The following is a 24,728-nucleotide window of genomic DNA, read 5'->3' as shown; positions in this document are numbered from 1 at the left end:
TAACCATTGTTGGAGTGCTGCTTGCATTTGGGTCTCAACCACCGCTCGACCGTGACACTGTGACCTGCAACAGTGCAACACCACCCCCTACGGTCATTTGGTGGTCACATAATATGACGTCACTACGTAGACCCGACCTTACATTTTTAATCTCGATAGATGTCCTAGCAATCGATGTGTAGATTACTCGAGTACTCTGTTAATGCCCTAGTTGTAAGCATGATACCTTAACAAATAGTGAGGTCAAGTCAAGTCAAGTCATATTTATTTATAGAGCACAATTTAAAACAGATAGACTGTTGATACTGAGGTATCAACTTCCATTTTGTGTGTGGCTACATCTAGGCGTAAGGAAGATTTCTTTCCAAAATTGGGTTGTCACGTCAAAATACAAGATGGCTACCACCATATATGTATTTATGTAAACATTTTGAGCTGGAAAACTTGAAAAATAACAATGTACCGATGTTCATTTTGACATGTGGCTGCATGTTGGTGTCAAAAAGGTCACTATCAAAAATTGGGTTGCCAGATCAAAATCCTACATGGCCACCACCATATATTTATGTTACCCCTATCATTTGAGGAAATTCTGCTTTCTAGTTTTTATATTGCTTAAAAGTATAGTTTCCTCAAATTATCATGGTGGCTTGTGGGTGGCCATAGTTTAATCTATGGGGGCCAAGGCCACCATTGGCCATTCCATGTCTTAACTCACGCACCTGGTGGTAAATACAAAAATAAAAAAATACTTTGTTCCTCTACACCATATATGTCAAACTCAAGGCCCGGGGACCAAATGTGGCCCACATTGACATATTATCTGGCCCCCAAGATGTTTTAAATATAAAATACTTTTATCACTTTAATTAATTTATTTATTTTTTGGTGATCATTGATTATGATGTCAAAAGTGCAACAGAGAATGTCAAGTGAGACCAATCAAACTCTTGCTGAGGAACCTGCAACCGAGAAAAGATGTTGGGTATCTAACGAGTTAATGTAGATTCTGAAACCGGCCCTTAGTTTGAAAAAGGTTTTAATTTTGGCCCCCGTTTGTAAGTGGGTTTGACACCCCTGTTCTACACAGTGTGACTTCTTCCCACTTGAATATCTTTAACATCTTTAACATTAAGGTCACACAGAGATAAAAAAAAAAAAAAATAGTTAATACGATTATAATTTTAAATTAAATTTTATTATATCACAATAATACAATACCTCTTCTTGCACAGTCATCATATGAGGTGGTTGAATATTCTCTCTCGCTCATCATCGATGTGGCAGGGCTTTAAATCTGGGGTCAGGCTTGTTGACAATACCAGTTTTAGCTTTTTCATAAAGTGCTGCTACAACTTTTTGGCTGAAGTGTTGACGTGATGGGATGTTGTAGCGGGGCTCAAGAACTTTAATCCTTAAAGCCGGTGCAGCAACAACATTCGGACGTAGATCCAGATCTTTAAAAACTCCTACATCTTGTGTTATTGCTCTGGATCGATCTGAATTACCTGATAAAGGTTGTTTAAATGCTGCGGTTATCGGTAACGGTAATCTCTTGTTAATAGGGATGGGGCTGATCCAGTATCGGTATTGGCCTCCGATACCAGCATAATTTACGTATCGGATTTTCCAATCCACCTGCCGATTTTTCCGATCCATGATGCATGTTGGCTTCAAACTATGGAATGGATTTCCTGAACGGTGGCGTGTCTCATGAACCCAGAGTAATAAGACCCGCCTCACATTCAGGAAATCCACTTCATAGTTTGCAGCAGCTACAACGTGAGGGCTGAGTTAGCAGCACTGTGGCTAACAGCTAACAAACTTTTCATCTAAACATGTCGCTGTGTGGAAGTATTTTACACTAAACACCACAAAGCAAGACAGCAACATGCAATGTCTGCAGAGCCATAGTGCCACATTAAACCACATTAAAGTTAGTTTTACGATGGACATTCGAGCTCTGTGGCTTCAGGGGGGCGCTGCTCTTTGCTTAACCCACAACAGGCGACTCGACCCCTGCCAGTTGCGTCCAATCTGCCCCGCTCAGTCTGCTCGTCTCTGAGGAGGGACAGACTGAGCGGGGCTGCCCCAAATCAGGCTGCCTGCTTCGGATTGAACAAGAAGAAAACGTCGCTGAAACCACGGAGCTCTAATGTTTACAGAGAAGTTACTAAACTTCATAATTAATGACCAACCACTATCAGTTGTAGAAAACAAAGGATTTCACAGTTTGATACTTGCAGTCAAGATATAGTTTACCCTTCAGGAGATATTTATCAGTACAACAGTAGACAATCATAAAAAACATATGATTTTGAAAATCATATATATTAAAAACAAAAACAGCTACATCATAAAGTGATGTAAAATACTAAAAACAGGAACATGTCTGTTGGTTTATGCCATGAACTTAGCAGATGTTTGAAGACATTTAACATTTTATTTTATTTTATTCATTTATTCATTCATTTAAAAGAAACAAAATAAAAATAAATCATCAAAAATAAATAATTGAATGAAAAGTGTGCAGAAAGAAGAAAAAAAATTCTTATATCTGCCCCTTATTTAAAAATATATAAAATAACTTTAAACAATCACTTAAATTAATCACTTTAATATCCACTTTAAAGCTAGGAATAAAAAAAAAAAACATGTTTTGTGTTAGCAGGATTTAATTTTAACTTTAAAACTTATCCAACATTAATAAAACTTACCTCAAGTTGCCTTTTTGGACATGCATGCATATATTTGTACAAATTGTACTTGAGAGGAGATTATTACAGCCTCATGTAAAATCAATGATGATCATGATATCGGAACTGGATCGGTATCAGCCGATATTTAGATTTAGGTATCGGGATCGGATCGGAAGTAAAAAAAGTGGATCAGTGCATCCCTACTCGTTAATAGAATTTATTGAATGAAAAAATAACCGAAACAGTACACACGTGGACTGAACCTAACATGCTGTACCGAAACGGTTCAATAGATCCACATGTACCGTTACACCACTAATAAATATACATAATGTATACACATGAACAACTTTTGGATCTTCGACTTTGTGGCACCAATGTCATTTATTTTGATCAATACAAGCGTAACTCTGGACCCCATCCCCCTGCTGCTGGCGGACGTGCCTGCTTACCTGCAGCGAGGCAGGCACCTGCCTCCCCGGAGACTTCGCTCCAGACGCCTGGAGAACGCGCTGGCCGGCTGGTGAAACTTAAAGCCCTGCCTGCTGCCTCTGAATTATCCTCTCCAGCTGATGGTCAACGTTTCCACCTCCGCTCCTGGTGCTGTGCAGATCCTGTGGCGCACTGTCTGGTCCCGCTGTCAGGGTCCCATCATCACACTGGGCCCTTGCGGGGCTGGTTTTCCTGCCTGAGGCGCGCATCTAACTCTGCAAATCTGAGGCCGCTGGACTGAACACTGCAACCATCTCCTCCTGTGGTGGATTCTACGAGGATGGCCCTGATAAATGCCAGATCGCTGACTAATAAAACTTTTATTTTGAACGACTTTTTCTGCTGCAACCGACTGGACTTTCTTTTCATCACTGAGACTTGGATCTGCCCTGGTGAGTTCAGTGTTTTTCTGGAATTACTGCCTCCGGATTGTTCTTTTTTCAGTGCTCCAAGGACAACTGATTGTGGTGGAGGATTATTGGCTGTTTTTAAGAAACATTTGCACTGCAGATAGCTCCATGGTTCAGCCAATTATTCAAGTTTTGAACTGCTCTGTTGTGAGCTGGGCCGCTCCAACCCTGTTCTGTGTGCTACTTTTTACAGACCCCCCGGATACCATAAACAGGTTTTAAATGAACTATCTGACTTTCTAACTGGTATTCTGCTCCAATATGATCGGGTTTTGATTTTAGGTGACTTTAATATCCACGTGTGCTGCCCTGATAAACCATTAGCTCAGGACTTTCTAGACCTCATCCAGTCCTTTAACTTTGTTCAGAGTGTTGTTGGTCCGACTCACCAGCAGGGCCACACTCTTGACTTAGTTTTAACACATGGTTTGAGTGTTTCTGATTTAGAAATTGGTGACACTGTTTGTTCCGACCACAAACCGGTTTTATTCAACACCTCGTTGATCTGTGAACCTGCACCTCCCCCCACACCCAAGCCCTGTAGGATTTTTAACTCTTCCACCGCCACACTCTTCTCTTCCATCTTTGCTAGTAATTCTGTTTCAGACTCTGAACTCTGCGGGTCTTACTACAAAGGAGTTGCTTTCTCAGCATCAGGAGGCGTGTGTACAGATCTTGGACTCAGTCGCCCCGTTAAAGCTCAGGAATCGAAAATGCACGCCCCACCCTTGGGTAAATGAGACTACACGAGAGGCAAGACGCTTGTGCAGAAGAGCTGAACGTCGATGGAAAAAAGATAAACTTCAGGTGTCTTTTGAGATGTTAAAATCATGTTGGAAAGCCTATCAGACCACCGTTAAACAGGAGAAAAACAAATATTTCTCAAAAATTATCAACTCAAACAGTCACAACCCCCGCGTTCTTTTCAGCACCATTAACACCATTCTAAACGTGCCTCAGTCTGCCACCATTGAGGCCTCTGTCGACACCTGTAATAAGTTTGTCAGGCATTTTGTTGAAAAGGTTGAGTCGATCAGGTCATCAATTACACACTCCACAGTTGACCCTTCAGTTCTTGTCCCCTGCTCAGCAGTCTTCAGTCACTTTGACCCCATCTCACTCTCATTTTTAAATGAGGTCGTTGGTCACATGAAGCCCTCAGGCTCCCGTGCTGATCCCATCCCTGCTGCATTTTTTAAACAGGTTCTACCGTCAACTGGACCCTCTGTTCTTGCCATTATTTACAGCAGTTTGGCTACAGGTGTGGCCCCCGATGTTTTAAAACATGCAGTGGTAACTCCATTAATTAAAAAACCTGGACTTGACCCTGCAGCTTGTTCAAACTTCAGGCCAATCTCAAAACTTCCATTTCTTTCTAAAATCTTGGAGAAAATAGTTTTTAGTCAACTAACCAAGTTTTTGAATGTAAATGGAATTTTTGAGATTTTTCAGTCAGGATTTAAACAACTGCGCAGACCGAGACAGCTTTAGTAAGGGTCTGTAATGACATTCTGCTAGCGAATGACTCTGGTCAGTCTGTGATCCTGGTACTCCTCGACCTTACCGCTGCATTTGACACTGTTGATCACATCATCCTTATGTCACGGCTAGAACACTGGGTTGGGATTACAGGGGTGGCGCTAGAATGGTTCTGTTCGTATCTGGGTGACAGGAGTTTCTGTGTTAACTTTGACAATCATTTTTCTGCTTCTGTCCCTCTTTCCTGTGGGGTCCCACAAGGCTCCATTCTTGGACCCCTTCTGTTCTCATTGTATCTGCTCCCCTTGGGGTCAATCCTGAGGAAACATGGTATTTCGTTTCACTGTTACGCCGATGACTCTCAGATCTATCTACCTTTAAAACCCAACAGTTCCTGCTCCATCCACCTTTTGCTAAAATGTCTTGATGACATCAAGACTTGGATGGCTGCAAACTTCTTGAGTTTTAATGATCAGAAGACTGAGGTCATTGTGTTTAACCCAAGCTCTACCACTGTCACTGATCCTGTAAACCTGCACTCCCTTCAGCCACATCTAAAGCAGTCGGTTACCAATCTCGGGGTAGTGTTAGACTCGGACTTTAAGTTTAATAAACAGATCAACTCTGTTCTACAAAAAAGCTTCTTTCAGCTAAGGCAGATAGCAAAGCTTAAGTCCACTCTGACCAGATCCGACCTTGAAAAACTAGTCCATGCATTTATTACAACCCGGCTGGACTACTGTAACTCGCTTTATGTTGGGGTTAGTCAGGCTTCACTTTCACGTCTCCAGCTCGTACAAAATGCTGCAGCTCGGCTACTAACAGGAACTCGCAGGTTTGAGCACATTACTCCGGTTCTGTCCTCTCTTCACTGGCTTCCTGTGCGTGTCAGAGTTGATTTTAAAATTTTCCTGCTGACATTCAAGTGCATTAATGGCCTTGCACCATCATACCTCTCTGACCTTCTTCATCCTTATACTCCTTCTCGGGCTTTGAGATCATCAGACCAGCTGCTTTTGGCCATACCAAAAACCAGCTGAAGCTCAGAGGAGATCGAGCGTTTTCAGTCGTGGGCCCTAAACTTTGGAACAATCTGCCCATCAACATTCGACAGGCCACCTCAGTCTCTATTTTTAAATCTCTCCTAAAAACACATCTGGACTCACTGACACATCTGTACTCACTGACATTTAACACAGGGTGATCAGCTTTAGATCTAGTTTTTCATTGATGCTGATTCTGTTTATGCTTTTGTTATTATTCCTATTTAACACAAGGTCATCTGATCTGATTTAGTATTTCATTGTTTCTGACTGAGTTTATGCTTTTTGTTATTATTTCCTTGACTTTTGACACAACGTGATCTGATTTAGTATTTCATTGGTTCTAATTGTTTTTGGTTTTATATTTTTATTCCATGTGCTGTAAATATATCTTGCTACTTTTTATTTGATAATGTGATATTTTTGTTAAGCACTTTGGTAACAGTTTCTGTTTTAAATGTGCTCTATAAATAAATCTGACTTGACTTGACTTGACATGAAGACCAGTCACAGAAATAAGCCACAAGCTGCCTTATCCGCTCGCATTTATACTCCTCTCAGCTCAGAGTTCAGAGGTCAGGAGGTGTCCTTGAAGCCAGCTGCAATCTTTTTACACAGCTCTACACAAACATATTTATTTATTTATTTAGGCTTTATTTATCCAGGTGGTTCATGGGCAGAGATTACATAGTGTTTTTGGAAATGTTTCCACTTGTTTTGGGCTTCTTGTTCTCAGGGCAGAGGGGGAGAATGTTCTCAGCCATATTAAATAAAAAAACATCCATAACTTTTGACCAAAAAAGTTCCCTGACAGTTTACTTGCATTCCCTTTCCCACTCGGTTGGAGTGGTGGCACAGAGGCTAAAGAAGGTGGGCCTGTGATCGGAAAGTCGCCAGTTCAACTCCCCATACCGAAAACATCAAAATGTGGGTGGGAAAAGTGAAGCACCCACACCTGCCCCCACCCTCATTTGCCCCACTCTGGGCCCTTGAGCAAGGCCCTTAACCCCCACCATCTGCTCCTCCGGGTGTCCTAGACAGCAGCTCTCTGCTCCACACAGAGGGCTGTGGTAGCTCGGTGTCTGTGGTTGCATCAGGAAGAGTATCCAGCGTAAAAACTATTTTCCAAGTCTTCTTGCGACTTAGTTCACTGTGGCGACCCGTGAAGGAGGAGCAGCCAAAAGAAGAAGAAGAAAAGGTTAACTTGCATTCCCTGTTCAATTCCAGTCCAGAACAACTACAATTATTCACCATTCGAATCCCTCAGTGACAGCGGACATCAGTGTACCACTTGTTCATACAAAAATGACTATGCATGTTTCTGTTCGGTGCCTGATACGACTTGGTGCTATATGTAGAATTGAACTGAATTGAATAACTCCATGGAATTCACACATATTGAGCTAATTTTTTTGGTGTGATTGTAGCTGGTAGCCATTCACAACACATAGAAAGAAAATGGTAGATCATGCAAGATATTACAAAATCTGATAGGATTTCACGTAGTGTTTCCATGTTTGGCCAAATGATTTTATTTTAAACCTCCAGATGATGTGCTTTCAGTCCATGGATGCTCGGCCTTTAGTCAGACCAGGATTCTGGCCTGTTGTCATCAGAGCAGATGGAATCCCGAACCGTGAAACAGAATATAACACACATCACGTGTGTGGTTGTTATGGGGATCATTCTAAAAGGGGCAGATGGCTTCAGGGGAAATCAGAGGCAGGCAGGTTATTTTTAGACGTTCCACAGCACACCTCAACCTTTTAATGCACACCCTCCTTTTCTTCCTCCTCCTCCATCAGAGCCTTCATCAGTGACCCTGGATTGCTGGCTGCAATGTGCTGTTAGGCCCCACTGACCCGGTCACAGCGCTGTCACTGTTCACATTAAAGGAGAGGCCACTCGGATTACACTAGAAATCTGCTTCAAAGCATTTGTCTCTTCTTTTTGGAGCGTAAAGAAACCATACATTTACAGTCATGGGGAAAAGAAAGGTCACTGATGAAAATTAAACTGATCTGGTCTTTACCAGCTTCTAAATTATTTTAAATCTAACCTCAAGTGAAGAAAAACAGCAGATTTCATCATGTTATTGCTCATTAAACCAAAATGAAGAGAAAATGAAAAAGCTGTATGAAATATGAAAGCCAGTCCTGAACCTGCAGAGCCTCTTTTAACAGCAGGCTCTCTCTGTGGTTGTTTTCAGCGTCAGTCTCTCACATGGTTGTGGATGCATTCTGGCCCATTCCTACGGGTTTCTGCTTGGCTCTCTGAAGTCCCACCACAGCTTTTCAGTCAGGTTGAGGTTCTGGACTTTAGCTGGATCATTACAGCACCTTGATTCAGATTTTTTTCAGTGTTTCTCTTGTAGATCAGCTGCTGTGTTTGGGATCATGATCCTGTTGGGCCCAGTTGGGTCCAGTCTTCAGTTCATGGTCTGCTCAGTCACTGCAAGGAGCCTAAACCTTCAGACCTCCACTACCATGCTGACAGCTGGTATGAGGTGTTTGTCTGCTTTGGTCTCATATGTTCTAACAACATCGTTCCAAAAGTCTTGAGTTCATTTAGATGAAACTTTGCAAACTTAAAACTTACTGTCATGTTGTTTGTAGAGATAAAATACTTCCTGCTGCAAGCTTTCAAAAACAAGCCACACATGTTCAGTTTGTCTAATTGCCCTGTCATGACCTTTAACCTTTAAACTGCTGACTGAGGCCTGTAGAGTCAGAGATGGAGCACTTGGGTTCTTTTGTTTCTTTCTCTGAGCTCTGCATGGTCTGACCCTGGAGACCCTGCTGAGACGATGGTCTCCAAATGTTTGGAAATGACCTTTAATGGGCAACAGTTGATTCACTTAATATCATTGCTGATGTCGTTCCTCCTCAGCGTTGTGTGAATACATGTGTGTATGTTTCAGAGCAGCAAACTGATTTTAAACAGGCGATCTCACTGATGATGATCTGTTCATCATTTTCCTGTCAGTATTTGCAATAATAATAAAAATACATCTCAGTACTCTGATGCAGCAAGACGTCTGTAAAGAAGCAGGTATTTGTTGTGAATCCTAAAGCTGCATCTCTATATATTTTGGGATAAAACATTTTTATTTTAGCTGTGTTATACCGTTGGTCTACACGCACACACACACACACACATTCATTATAGAAACGTCCTTCTGATAGAGAGGGTTTTACAGCAGAGTCACTGCCCATTTTGTTTACTTGTGTTGTTGTTGTTTTTTTGTTTGTTTGCTTACCTGGGTTCAAACTGGGTTTCTGAGAGAGACGGGATGGGCTGGGTGTCAGTTTGATCTGAGTCGAGTTTCATCACGGTCTTTCGTACTTGTATAGGACGATGAAGTTGTCTTGGTCTCTGTTTCCTTCTGGTTGCTGTGGCGACGCCCGCTGCAGCTCTTCGCCTCTGCAGGCTCCATCAACACACGCCGCTCAGAGGAGTGTGTGCGTTTACTAACTAGAATCAGGTGCTGATGTTACATAACATGCTGGAGGAGCGGACCCTCCTTGTTTGAACTTTAGGTCGATTATCCTCCTTCTTTAGACTTAATTAATAAAGATTTTATTATTTAACCGACCTGTGTGTATCTCCACAGCTGGTCTCTACAAACACACTGGTTCTGTGATGACTTGTTGCTCAGGCAGCTCCGAGTGGAGCAGATATTTCTGCTAGGAATGCACCGATCCACTTTTTTTACTTCCGATCCGATCCCGATACCTAAATCTAAATATCGGCTGATACTGATCCAGCTCTGATATCATGATCATCATTGATTTTATATGAGGCTGTAATAATCTGCTCTCAAGTACAATTTGTACAAATATATGCATGCATGTCCAAAAAGGCAACTTGAGGTAAGTTTTATTAATGTTGGATAAGTTTTAAAGTTAGAATTAAATTCTGCTAACACAAAACATGTTTCTTTTTATTCCTAGTTTTAAAGTGGATATTAAAGTGATTAATTTAAGTTTTTTTTTAATAAGGGGCAGATATAAGAATGTTTTCTTTTTTCTGCACTCTTTTCATTCAATGTTTTTTTTTTCTTTTTGAAGAATTTGTTTTGTTTATTTAGCTTTTTTTAATGAATAAATAAATTAATTAAATTAAAACTTTAAAAAAATTAAATGGCTTTACATTTTCTGAGTTCATAAACCAACACAGACATGTTCCTGTTTTTAGTATTTTACATCACTTTATAATGTAGCTGTTTTAGTTTCGTTTTTATTTTTTATGCAATTTTCAAATCATATGTTTTTTTTATGATTGTCTACTGTTGTACTGATAAATATCTCCTGGAGGGTAAACGATATCTTGACTGCAAGTATCAAACTGTGAAATCCTTTGTTTTCTACAGCTGATAGTGGTTGGTCATTAATTATGATGAAGTTTATCAACTTCTCTGTAAACATTTGAGCTCCGTGGTTTCAGCGACGTCTTCTTCTTCTTCAATTCGAAGCAGGCAACCTGATTGGAGCAGCCGCGCTCAGTCTGTCCCTCCTCCTAGACCGGCAGACTGAGCGGGGCAGATTGGACGCAGCTGGCCGGGGTCGGGCTGCCTGTTTCAGGTTCAGCGAGAGTAGTGTACCGCTGACGATACGGAGCTCGAATGTCCAACGTAAGACTAAGTTTACCGCGGTTTAATGTGGCACTATGGCTCTGCAGACAGTGCACGTTGCTGTCTTGTTTTGTGCTGTTTAGTGTAAAATACTTCCACACAGCGGACATGTTTAGATGAAAAGTTTGTTAGCTGTTAGCCACAGTGCTGCTAACTCAGCCCTCACGTTGTAGCTGCTGCAAACTATGAAGTGGATTTCCTGAATGTGAGGCGGGTCTTATTACTCTGGGCTCATGAGACACGCCGCCGTTCAGGAAATCCATTCCATAGTTTGAAGCCAACATGCAGAGCAGCCAGCAGGGAATCACATGAGGAGATAAATTTATTGTTGGATGTAACTGGGACCCTGTGTACATAATTTTGTTCCACCACATGTACCACATGTGGTACGAATGACAATAAAGAATCTCTGACTCTCTGACTCTGAGATGGTTTCAAACATGAGAATCGGAAACCTCTGCAGGTTGGATCGGAAAAATCCAATACCTAACTTATGCTGGTATTGGAGCCCAATACCGGATCGGATCAGCCCCATCCCTAATTTCTGCTTCTAAAGGGTGAAGTTTGCCTGTGCTCTGCGACTTGTGGGCGCAGATTTTTCCATGTGAACAAATGAAATGCGACAGTCTTCTCCGACTCTCATCTGCTCCACCCATTACCTTTAATAAAAAGTTCTTATCAAGTCCAAACTCATTGGGGTTTTTAAGTTTAGTTTTTCATCAGTATTTGAACAGATGGACTGCAGATGATTTTTACAGTGAATTTTAGTCATGAATAACCATAACAGGGCTGCAACTAGTAATTGTTTTGGTAGTCAACTTACTGGTCAACAATTGATCAATTAATCAATTTAATCTGTTCTTGCTTCCTACGTGTGCACCTCCTGTTCTGGGCTCCAGATCATGTTTTACCTGACCAGCTTTAGTCCGCCCACCTGATGTCTCTGCATTCTTGTAAATTCTTGTAATTTAACATGACTCAGCAAAGCAAAGTATTAACCAGTGAAATGAAATGAATTGACACTAACCAGATGTAGATGTCATTTAACTTTTACTGTGACTGTCACAATAAATGAGCACAGTAAAGTGCTGTGTTGTTTTCATAGGATGTGTTCATACCACGATGAAACTCATCCTCTACGTTTGATCTTCCCATATTTGAGATGCACCTACAGTGGTGCTTGAAAGTTTGTGAACCTTTTTAATTTTTTTTATTTCTGCATCAATCTGACCTAAAACCATCAGATTTTCACACAGATCCTAAAGGTAGATAAAGATAACCCAGTTAAACAAATGAGATAAAAATATTATATTTGGTCATTTATTTATTGAGGGAAATGATCCAATATTACATATTTGTGATGGTAAAAGTATGTGAACCTCTAGGATTACCAGTTAATTTGAAGGAGAAATTAGAGTCAGGTGTTTTCAATCAATGGGATGATGATCAGGTGTGAGGGACAGTTTAACACGGAGGTCTCCACCCCCGTTTGATGATGGACAGTTTCTCTTCACAAAGATGGCCTCCTTTACTCCTCTCAAACCAGTGTTACTCTGTCATGGATGTGAACATCTTCATCCCTGAAAGAGTGACCTCTGACCTGGAGATGAGTGTAGACCACAGAGTCCTGGCCTGATGATGTTGATCTTCTGTGCTGGGCCATCCTTTTGGCCAGTGGCTGTTTAGTTTCCCCGATGTAAGACTGATCACCCTCCTGACACTGAACAGCATACACAACATTACTCTGTTTGTGCCGGGGGACTGGATCTTTGGGATGAACCAGTCTTTAATGTATTTTGGGGTTTAAAAGCCACTGGGACGTTATGTTTAGAAAATAAACGTCTCAGTTTCTCTGATACTCCCTCAACATATGGAATGACCACTGGTCTGGGTCTGGGTTCCTCCTTTTCACCTGTTGGCTGACTGGAGTCCTGTTTGGGTTTCTTCTCTGCTTTCAGGAAGGCCCAGTTAGGATATCCACATTGCTCTAGAGCCTGTTTTGTGTGGGATTTCTCCTTCTGCCTGGCTCCTGAGCTAGTGGGGATGCTGTCTGCTCTGTGGTACAGAGTCCTGATGACTCCTAACTTGTGCTCCAAAGGGTGATGGGAGTCAAACTGCAAATACTGGTCTGTGTGGGTGGGTTTGTGGTACACCTCAGTTTGCAAATGTCCTCTATCAGAGACTGAGACCTCACAATCCAAGAAAGCCAACTTGCCATTTTTTACATCTTCTCGTGTGAACTTGATGTATTTATCCACAGAGTTGATGTGGTCAGTAAAATGTTGGACTTCCTGAGATTTGATTTTAACCCAGGTGTCGTCAACATACCTGAACCAATGACTTGGTGGTGTCCCTGAAAAGGACGTCAAGGCTCTCTTTTCTACCTCCTCCATGTACAGGTTGGCAACAATAGGAGAAACTGGAGACCCCATAGCACACCCATGTTTCTGCCTATAATATGGCTCCCCATATGTGAAGTAGGTTGACTGCAGGCACAGTTTCAAGAGTTGACACAGTTGTTCTGTGGAAAGTGTGGTCCTGCTGCTCAGAGTGGTGTCTGATTTTAATTTTAAACTGACCACCTCTACTGCAGTTTGACTCCCATCACCCTTTGGAGCACAAGTTAGGAGTCATCAGGACTCTGTATCACAGAGCAGACAGCGTCCCCACTAGAATTCTGTGTTTTTGCCTGTTTTAGACATTAAACATTTGAAAAATATTATTTATTGCCACCACTCAGCTTTGAGGTGCGTGAACTTTTTGTGATGGCTCGGAGATGAATGGAATGGATGATCCAAAACGTTCATTAGCTCTAGTATCTCATCTTGTCTGTTTGGTTGGTTTTGGCCCACGGTTGTAGCTGTGAGTTCTCTGCTGCTGCTGTGAGCTGCAGAACCAGAACCAGTCCTGTGAGTCAGTGGATCATCTCTGCTGGAGGACAGTCTGAGAGAACAGTGGAGAAAGTTTGAAACAAGTGGAGTGTTCAGGCACACTGTGTGTGTGTGTGGGGGGGGGGAGGGGGGGGCATGCGCCGTGCGTGCATGATCATTGGCACATTACACACTAACCATTCTTTTCTGCTCACTTTTAATGTAAAAACATTTGTTTCCACTTTTAGCACCAGTGTAGGCTAACTATAATTTGCACATCTCCTAGCAACAGGACTTTGAACAAACTGAATATATGTACTTATAAAGGTGTCACTAAAAACTCTGACTGCTGGCTGTGAAACAATGTTTTACACAATGTGTGTGCACAAGCATCTGAATGCAACGTTAACAGATCTCTGTAATGAAAGCATAAGTCCAGACATCACTGTGGAAGTTCAAACAAACAGCTACAGAACGACTTCTTCGTCAGATTGACGTTTTTGCCTGAGAGTGTGTCAGTGGCAAAATGTCTCACAAACTGCTAAATGGATGTTAATAAAACCTTCAGAGTAATCGATGGCTGTACTTCTACAACTGATTATATTCAAAATGGCTGCTGCAACTAAACCTACAACACAAAAATGTCTCTAGCTCACGCAGTTTTACAGATGTTGAGCTCAAACTTGGTGTTGGAAACTAAAAGTCCTCCTTCACACATACTCTGATTAATAATTGATCACACAAGATCTGTTTCAAAATTAACTTTAGCCAACACAAAGAGGAAATTCAACAGCATTGTTGGTAATATAATACAAGTGGTACACCGGTGTCCACCCCCCGTCTCTGAGGGATTTGAGTAGTGGATGTTTGAGGAGTATTTTTCTGGACTAGAATTGAACAGAGGATGGAATTAAACCTAAATGTTTTTGATGTACGATATTCAAGTGGGTATGAGTTACACAGTGGAGAAGAACAGAGGTATTGTGTTCTTTTGTCCGAGGCAGTGCAGAGTGACCGTTCCTGACACTTGGAGGTAGAAACTCTGTCCACCACCAGGTGCAATGGAGGAGCCAGGGTGTGGTCCAGCTCCAGGATTTGAGCTGGATCCTGCCGGAACAAGATCTGGGAACTCTCTCATTTTGACCCGTTCTGTTCCGGCAACACTTTGTTTGAATCCGGCAGCTCCGTCCCAAAAAGTTCAAAGTCATCGCGCATTTTTATTTTGATTATTTATTAAAAATACAACGAGAGGAGACGTTGCCTTTAGCCTGGCGGACCCAGTCTGTGGATATTCCAGCCGCAGCACGCGCGGCGCACCAGCAGGAGAGGAGCCTGTAGGCGGGGGTGGTGAGGACGGATCAGATAGTCACATTTACGCACAGAGGTGTTGCGCGGAGTCCTTGTCTCCTCCTCCTCTCCAAAATATTGTCCCTACTCAGCGGGGCCGCGCTCTGAAGAACACCCTCTCCTCCTCCTCTCAGACCCCCGAAACAGAAACGATCATTTATTCAACAGAATAAATGAATTCCCTGTGGACAGTGCACGTTACTCACAGAAACATCTCCAATCTCTACCCAGCGCACACGCACATCAGCAGGTGTCTGAACTCCTGCTACATTTCAGACATAATGAATAAAAAAAGCTTACTGTAAAAAATAAATTAAAAATACAAAGAGAGAAATGTTTGATGTGTTATTCACATTATATGTCACGTTTCCATACAACGACGCTAATTTGTCCAAATAACAACAGCGATCAAAATGTCAAAGAGACAGTCCAGTTTACTTTAATAAAAAATGGATGGATGCATGGATGGATGCATGGATGGATGGATGGATGCATGGATGGATGGATGGATGGATTTTTCTTAGTTGGACAACAGAGAACTGAATCCTTCAGGTGCTTCAAACGGTGCCATGAGACTGGAGCAGAGAAGAGTTCAGCTCAGAACGTGAAGTGGGGGGAGGGAGGAGGGGGTTTAGGACACCTGACAGTCGGAGCAGCTCACACACAACCTGCTGTTCTTCTCCAAAATAGTAATCTTATTAAGTGTTTACAAATGTAAGTAAATGTTGATGTACAACAACCCATTAAAATACACCAAAATGCAGGAATTGGCATCTCTGTTATTCAAAATTTTCGGTAAGAGGACCCACGCCCCCCCCCCCTCCCCCCCAATCGGTCTGCTCGCTGTTCCGGCATCAGTCAGTTTACAAATTAAGCCCTGGTGTGATCAATGATAACACATTTATTTGAGGACACTATAATTTCAAGCAATATAAAACTAGAAAGCACATGTCCTGATGCAGGCACAATAATCCAGCTAGTTACATCAAACAAGGTTTGAGGTCAGGTCCTCTGGATGGATTCTTCTTTGTTGAAACGTTTAGTCTTTTATCCAAAAGACTTCTTCAGTCTGAGGAGCTGCAACAAACTCAGAACCTGGCCATTGTTAAACAGAGGTGGAGCCTCCGTGTCCAGCTGTCCCCCTCTTACAATGCTGTTATTGTTAGTATCACTCAACCCTCTGTGAATAGTAAACAGCCATCACTAACGATCGGTCGCTAAGCTGATGGTCCTCCTTTTGGCCAATGGCAGGATGGACCAGCACAGAAGATCAACATCATCAGGCCAGGACTCTGAGGTCTACACTCATCTCCAGACCAGCGGTCACTCTTTCAGGGATGAAGATGTTCACATCCTGGACAGAGAGGAACGATGGTTTGAGAGAGGAGTAAAGGAGGCCATCTTTGTGAAAAGAAACCGTCCATCATTAAACAGGGGCGGAGCCTCCGGGTTCAACTGTCCCCCTCTTACAATGCTGTGATTGCTAGTATCACTCAGCCCTCTGTGAACAGTAAACAGCCATCAGTGTGCTAATGATTCATTGTAATGCTGATGGTCCTTCTTGAGCATGTGATCAGCTGGTTCTGGTTGTCAGCAGCAAAACTGGTTGATCCACTCTGAGAAGGTGCTATTTAAGAGACTGAGCTGAATACAGCACCTCAGACTGAGGAAGTCTCTCGGATGAAAGATGAAACGTTTCTACATTTTTTTTTTTGTTTTACTTTGTTTTGTTGTTTGAATGTCCAGAAGACCAGATTTAACTTTTTTCGATTTTTCTACCTGGATTATTGAGCATGCATCAGGAAATAATGGTTATACCTCTTAGTTTTACAGTGAACCCTCATTTTTCACTGGGGTTACGTTCCAAATAGAGCCCGTGATAGGTGAAATCTGTGAAGTAGTAACCTTAATTTTTTTTACAATTATTATACAATGAAATACTCCATAATACATTCAAACCAAAGAACAAAACCTTTTTACAGGCCCAAGCATTTGTTTAACAAATAAAGTACTGTATAAACGTTTTTTACAAATAACTACTGTACTGGAGAGACTGTTAACCAATCAGAATGCAGAACACAATGCATGATGCAAATCTGTGAAGCAGCGAGACCGTGAAAGGTGAACCGTGTGATAGCGAGGGTTCACTGTACTGACACTGAGCTAAATCTTGGTGGGGTGTAGCTGAAACTAAGTCTTAACACATATGTTGAAGCTCAAATACTTTGCAAGATCTTACTACATGAGATTATGTGTAACAACATTTCCAAGGTTTGACCTAAATGCCCACAACTCAACATTTTCATCATACAGTAATCTTCATTTGAAACTCTGGTATGAAGCAGTGGCTCACATTCCTTCCAGAAATGGTAGTCCTTCACGTAGACACTTTTAGAGCATGCAGCTAAATTAATAATGTGATGTTTCCATTTGCACATTGCTGACAGTGTGGATGTGTTATGGTTAGACAAAAAAAACATGTTTCAGAAGGTGTGAATGGAAGCAGAAGGCTTTGGGATCAGAGTATTTCTGCACTCAGTCAGTGTGTGTGATGACGGTTTAGCAGGCAGCATTTTTGGATCATTCCCTGCTGTTAACACGTTATTTATGTTGTGAACTCCTGTTCCAGGAAGAAATCTGTTCAAAATGAGCTCAGACACATCTTTAAAGGAGACCTGACCTGAATGAAGTCAGTGTTCTGTTGCAAGATGTTTCTCATCCTATGTTCTTGTAACAACTTGGTGATAAAGTCACATTTCTACACTTCAGCCTGTAAAATAAATGTATGCTCTTTAATCAAATGTTCTGTGGGACACCTGAACAGCTGTATGTTCACTCAGGACAAAAGGTTCAGTTCTGAACAACAAAGCACATTTAGATTAATGCACTTTTATAGTAGTCACTTCCACAAACGGTGCAGAGTGATTGTTGAAACACTTGGAGTGATTGAGCTGCAAAGTTTATCTTCTGAGGAAGTGATGGGAGTTGAGAGCAAGTTGCAGCAGCCAGCTCAGAGCACATCATGACTCCATCATCACACACCAGCTCTACAAACATCTCTGTCACGTGCTGTCATACACAGGCTGCTGTTGAAAGTTATCGCTCTCGTGCAGAAGTTTACATCAGTGTTTTCAACGGGTTAGAAGGAAACAAATGCTGAACGTTCATTTAATGAGGGGAAACCTAGATCTGGGGATGGATGGAAATGGACTGTTCACATATGTTGAAGGAACGAAGGGAGGGAAGAAGAAAATATTAAATAGAAGGAAAGCGAGAGATAAGCAGGGCAGGCTTCATTCCTTCTTTCATTTCTTTCTTTGTTCTCTACCTTTCTTACCTTTCTCTCTTTTCGTCTTTCTTTTGTTCATTCTTTCATCCATCCTTCCTTCCTTCCTTGTTCAGTGCTTCAGATAACCGAGTGGGGGTGTTGAGGGGTGTCCTGTAGGTTTGTCCGTCAGCCTCCGTCCTCATCATGTGCAGCAGCAGATCAGCTCGTCTCTTTGTTCGGCCTCTGACTCATCATGCTGATCTCAGCTGCAGGCGCGATACTAGAAAGCATCCGACACTCGGGTTGGAACATCTTTGCTTGTGTTCGTGTCGACGTGGCTCTAAGAGAAGCTGTGACCTTGGTGATCTCGACAGGCTCTGCTGAGCTCCTCCTGTGTGGGTTAAGTGTTGTCAGCTCACTGGGAGCATACGCACAGTTCAAACAAATCATTGTGTGTTTCTCTGCACTGGAGCCAAGCGGGCCCCATCAGGAGCCAGCAGCCACACGAGTGGAACTGAACTGAAGTCAAACAGTTTCCTGATTGGCTGCATCTAAATATTATGGATGGGTGTGTTGGTTTTAAAGGCATTTATTCTTGTCTTCAGTTTCATTTCTTCTGTCAGTCGTAACTTTTCTTATTTTTCTGTTTCCAGATGTGTTGGTAGATGGGAAACCATGTGACAGTGATGTCCTAGCTGACTGTAAAGTGGGTGACGCTGTGACACTGGAGATCAAACTGACCAACCTGAGCAAGAATGCAGTGGGCCCACTGGCTCTCACGGTGATGCCATATCAGGACTACCAGAACGGAGTCCAGAACTACGACCTGGAGGAAGCAGTCACCTTCGTTGGCTCTAACACCTTCTTCATCGAAATGGTCAGTTGAAGCTGAAACATAGATCTTAGTCTCTAGAAAACAGACCTGAGAAATGTCCCCACATTATGCATCCAAAGGGTTTGGTGTCACAGACATTTTAACAAGTCACAGAAATATACTAACATGCTTGAATACAGGTACATTGCTAGGGTCCTGGAGGGGTCAGGAGTTTCCCCATCCAGTCCACATGTGTTTTGTGGACTTGAACAAGGCATTAGACCATGTTCCTCGGGGTACACTGTGTGAGTGCTCCATGAGTATGGGATTGGGGGCCCGTTGTTACAGGCTGTTCAGTTCATATACAAACAGTGTGAGAATTTGGTTCACTTTGCTGTCAGTAAGTCAGACCCCTTCAGGGTGGGAGTTGGACTCCTCCAGGGCTGCCCATTCGTTGTCACTGATTCTGTTCATAACTTTTATGGACAGAGTTTCTCGGTGCAGCCAGCGAGCGAAGAGATTTGGATTCGGTGGCCACAGGATTCCATCTCTGCTCTTTGCAGATGATGTGGTTCTGTTGGCATCATCATGCCGTGATCATCAGCTCTCACTGGAGCATTTCGCAGCCGAGTGTGAAGTGGCTGGGATGAGAATCAGCACCTTCAAATCTGAGGCCATGGTCCTCAAATGCAAAAGAGTGGATTGTTCTTTTTGGGTCGAGGGTGAGGTTCTGCCTCAATTGGAGGAGTTCAAGTATCTCGGAGTTTTGTTCACAAGTGAGGGAAGAATGGAGCGTGATATTGACAGATGGATTGGTGCAGCATCTTCAGTATTGAGGACTCTGTGCCGGTCTGTTGTGGTGAGAGAGCTGAGCTGTAAGGCAAAGCTCTCTGTTTACCAGTCGGTCTAAGTTTCTACCCTCAGCTCTGGTCATGAACTGTTGGTAGTGACAGAAAGAATGAGATCACCGATACAGGAGGTTGAAATGAGTTTCCTCCACAGGGTAGCTGGACTCTCCCTTAGAGACAGGGTGAGAAGTTCAGTTATCAGGAGAGACTCATAGAGTAGAACCACTGCTCCTCCACATAGAAAGGAGCCAGTTGAAGTAGTTCGGGCATCTGGTAAGGATGCTTCCTGGGCACCTCCCTTGGGAGGTGCTTCGGGCATGTCCGACTAGGAGGAGACCCCGGAGAAGACTCAGGTCACGCTGGAGAGGCTACATCTCTCGGCTAGCCAGGGAACACCTTGGAGTCCTCCCAGAACAGCTGGAAGAGGCGGCTGTGGCTGAGTGGTTAGAGCAGTTGTCCTCTAATGCGAGAGTTGGGAGTTCAAATCCACCAGCAGTCACATGCCTAAGTGTCCCTGGGCAAGACTGAACCTGCATTGCCTCTGATGTCTGTCCCATCAGTGTATGAATGTGATCTAAAAAAAACACCGATTAGTCTCTTTAGAATGATTTGTTCAATTAGCTTTGTAGAGATCTAGTAGAGTGCTGTATGGATGGATAAATGAGACACCGATTATAGTGTAAAGCACTTTAAGTATCTTGATTAGATAGAAGGGTGCTATATAAGTACAGTCCATTTACCATTTAGATGTCTGGACCTCCCTGCTCAAGCTGCTGCCCCTGAGACCTGACTTTGGATCAAATGGAAGATGATGGATGGACGAATGGACGGACCGACCAATGTTTAGTTTATGCCTCAGTGGAGGTGACAGAAGTTTTAACATTGTGTTAACAACCCAACAAAGTTCAGTCAGGTCATCTGGACGGTTTCTTTTTCTTTCTTGAAACATTTTGTCCTTCATCCAAAGGACTTCATCAGTCCAAGCAGCCACAACAAACTCAGTCCCATAAGTGTCTTACTCACATAGTGGGCCAACCAGTTTTATGGTGATAAGATGGTTTCTGGGGCCTGCCCCATCGACTCCTCTGAGGCATCCATAGCCAAAGTGGTTCAAAACATCAATGTTCATGATGAAGGACAAAACATTTCAACAACAAGAAAAAAAAATATCCAGAGGATCTGACTTAACTTTGTTGGATTTTCTACCTGGATTATTGAGCATGAACTTTGATGTTTTGAACCGCTTTGGCTATGGCTGCCTCAGAGGATTCAATGGTGGAGAGGGCAGTCTCCAGAAACCATCTTATCACCATAAAACTGCTTGGTCCACTATGTGAGTGTGCTGCTTGTGGGACTGAGTTTGTTGCGACTGCTTGGACTGATTAAGTCCTTTGGATGAAGGATGAAACATTTAAAAAAAAAAAAAATCATCCAGATGACCTGACTTAATTTTGTTGGATTTTTTTATCTGGATTATTGAGCATGAATATTGTGTTAAGTAAGACCTCCTTCCTACATTAACAAAATAATTGCTAAAAATGTCTTGACACATTTGGTACCCTTTAAAGCTGGCATGGCTTGTGTTTTTATTGTGTTTTATGTCCATTTTATTAAATAAATTTTAAAAAGCTGAGCATAGTGAAACATTTTAAAAGTCAACCCTCAAACACCTATAGTTCACTATAGAAAAAAACCCAGACTAAACTGGGAAAATACACATTTGCGAGCCTTGAACGGTGTCGATATTCTCAGATTAAAGTTGTAACAAAGAGGGGATCCTACAACTGAGCCTTTATATGTTTAAAAACTGCTTTTTGAGTGTTGAACAAGCCGCGGGCGATTAAAAATAGACAGCTGCTGCTAGAACAAAGAGCTTGGAGTATAATAAGCAGATGAAAGAGTGTAAATAAATCAGAAATGGTGAGAACAACTTTATTTCAGGGCTGTTCTCACCATTTTTTAATCAGAATCGACAGACCCACTCAGCTGTTGACCTCCCACTGCTAACATACTGTCTCCTGTCTCCAGGTTCAACCCAAAGAAAATTCTGTCTGCAAGGGAGCCCTTATTCTTCTCTACACGGGCGATTACTTCCTGAATATCAAGTTCCAAGATGACAGTACCCAACGAGAGCTTCCTTTAGCCTGGTTTACTCTGCCCAGTGTGCACATTAGAGCCCTGGATACCCCGCTGCAGGCTGGGGCCTAACGACGACAGGATTCATCAACGTTCTTTAAAAGAACTGAGTTATATGTAAATATGACTGAAGGGACCTGCTTCTGTGCAGCTGCAGTGCTTTTTGCCTGAACATCGTTGGATAAAATCAGAGTTATGAATTCACATTTGACAGAAAACCATTTCCCAGTCATTCGTCTGCCATTTTGAATGTGACAACGTAAGCTATCTAATTGTTAGTGACCTGAACTGGACTGACATGTTTCTTAAAGTTAACACAATGCCTTGCAGAAGTAGTCATCCTTCTCATTGTTCTTTCTATCTTTTTTACCTTACAACATGGAATTTATTTGCATTTTTAATTTGTTTAAAAACATCAATTTACCAAAAATATTTGAGACTTGTCTAATTAAAGGAGGAAGCCAATAAGGCAGAACTATTACCAAGAGGGGTGAATACTTTTGCAGCGCTCTGTATTTATCCAGCAGCTGGTTAGTTACCTGCTGGCAATAAAAGCAGCTTCTGTAGAAAATGATCACTTCCAGTTTAACTGCATCCAAATTACATGCTTTTTTTCTGCTCTACTTTCTAATGTAACCAGTTACAATTATTTGTATGTTTCACTTTGTTTTCATTCTTCAAAACTCTAAGACATCTAAATATTCAGTAACTTTTTGTTTTGAGCTCATCTCAGTCCCAGCTCACTGAAATGTTGATTCATTTCATCGTCTTTATCTGATCTGCATCTGATGTTGATGATTTCTGTGAATAAATGCTAAAACTTCAGTCAGTTTGTCCATTATTTAATCTGCACATATTTTGCTAATCAACATAAGATTTTGGTAACAAGCTTGCAGTAGGTTAGAAATTCACCTAGTGTGTCTTTACTGTGAAAAAAGAACTTGAAACTATGCTGCTTTCAAACTGAGGGATGAGTAACTTCAGAGATTTTCATTTGTGTTGCAAGTTTTTTTAATACAGCTTCAAAAAGTCAAGAAATGTATGTCACAAAAAACAAATTTTTATTCTATTTTATAAAATATATTTATTAAATATAAAGGTCAAGATTTAAAATCAGTTGATTTCATTTTTTTAAGCATTCATACACAATGGAAAAATCATCTTGGGGCACTTCTTTGAGAAATTAATCAAGTTCAAAACCCTTTTAAGACAATCTTCTCAGGAGTCCTAGTGAGGTCAGAATGCTTAGAAAATTTACAATAAAAATTAACCCAAGAGCTCTATCTTGTACAGGCCTCAGTCAGCAGGTTACACATGAGAACAGTCAGAAAAGGCTGAACATGTGTGGCTTGTTAAGAGACTGCAGGAGAAAACCTCTTCTGTCTAAAACCAACATGGCAGCACATCTCTGGAACAACGTTGTGGTGGTGTGTGGTTGGTGCACCGCTGTAGGGGAGAGAATAGGCAATGGCGTGAACAGTGCCAGAATAGAGCTGAAGATGATATTTAATCAGTTTCTTCCTCTTCATCTGCAGTAGCATCTGGGATGGAGAAAAGACTCATGAGAAGTGCTCTCAGCTCAAGTGTGGTCCTTCAAAAAGGAGAACAATAAAAATATTTAACTTTGGTAAACACTGGGGGCTTTGTGACTCTAGGCTGGGTGAGTTAGTAGTCTATGACCTGCTACTAATGTCCTTTGGACATGAGACCAAAATACAGATGTTTACCCAGAATGCATAGCAACATGTTTGGTGAAAACCACAGCTCAAACACCCCCTACCAGCTGTCAACATAGTGGAGGACTGATGGTTTGGGCTCTTTTCAGTTACTGAGTGAACCGTGAACTCGTGTAGACCAAATGGGAGGACATCTGTCCAGTAACTGAAGATTGGACTAAACAGGGTCACGATAAAATAAAACTATGATCCCAAAAGCAGCTAATTTATGGCAAAATGGGTCAAAAAGAACAGAATCAAAGTCCTGCAACAGTTGAGTTAAAGTCCAGAACCGCAACCTGACTGAAATGCTGTGGGACCTTCAGAGAGCTGACCAAAAACCTCATTCAGCTGAAGTACTGATGAAAAGGAAGAGTGGTCCAAAATGCATACACAATCATGTAACAGAATGACAGACAAAACAACCACTGTTAAAGGAAGTTTTACAAGCTCCTAGCTTTAGTTTAATTACATTTATTGAGTTACTTAAAAGGACAGTGCACATTAATATGGTACTTTAATCCCAATTCCAATAACATATCCAATGGAAGACAACACACCGGTAGACAGTCACATGTGTAGTATGACATATCCTGAGATATATTCATACATTAAACAAGTTCTTTCATTTTTCTGGACTGAATGATGTCGTGCATTGAATTTAACAAAAATGTGGACGTGAGACGTTATTTATCTTTGACCCATCAAAATGAATGTGGTCATTTATTTACAGAATCAAAGTTTAACATCAAACGTTTACATTAATTTGGCAGAATATGAAAATAACAACATAATCAATCAGCTTTACAACCAGGAAAACCATACGGCCATGATTTTCTGTTGCTTCACCACAGACATTTCTGAAAACATCTGGATTAATTTGCTAGCAGATAGGAGAGTTTGAAGATGGAAAGTGAAGTTTGTCTACAGAGAGATGTGTGAGGGAATTTGTCTGTTTTAACCAGAACATGCAC

General features: G+C 41.8%; 1 protein-coding gene across 1 annotated transcript in view; it reads left to right on the top strand.

The window, feature by feature from the left end:
• The window catches only part of LOC119426017 (trafficking protein particle complex subunit 9), a 505,336-nt gene extending 482,472 nt beyond the window's left edge, over positions 1-22,864 (top strand). The window contains exons 8-9 of the mRNA XM_037693579.1: positions 18,895-19,118; positions 21,932-22,864. Coding sequence (XP_037549507.1) covers positions 18,895-19,118; positions 21,932-22,111 — 404 coding nt within the window. The 3' untranslated portion in view covers positions 22,112-22,864. The remainder of the gene's footprint in view (positions 1-18,894; positions 19,119-21,931) is intronic.
• The last annotated feature ends 1,864 nt before the right edge of the window (positions 22,865-24,728 follow it).

This window comes from Nematolebias whitei, chromosome 19 (genome assembly GCF_014905685.2).
Source record: "Nematolebias whitei isolate Nwh7 chromosome 19, NemWhi1, whole genome shotgun sequence".
NCBI lineage: Eukaryota > Metazoa > Chordata > Actinopteri > Cyprinodontiformes > Rivulidae > Nematolebias > Nematolebias whitei.
The sequence above is the reverse complement of the archived record's forward strand: the minus strand, read 5'-3'. Positions and strand labels throughout refer to the sequence as shown.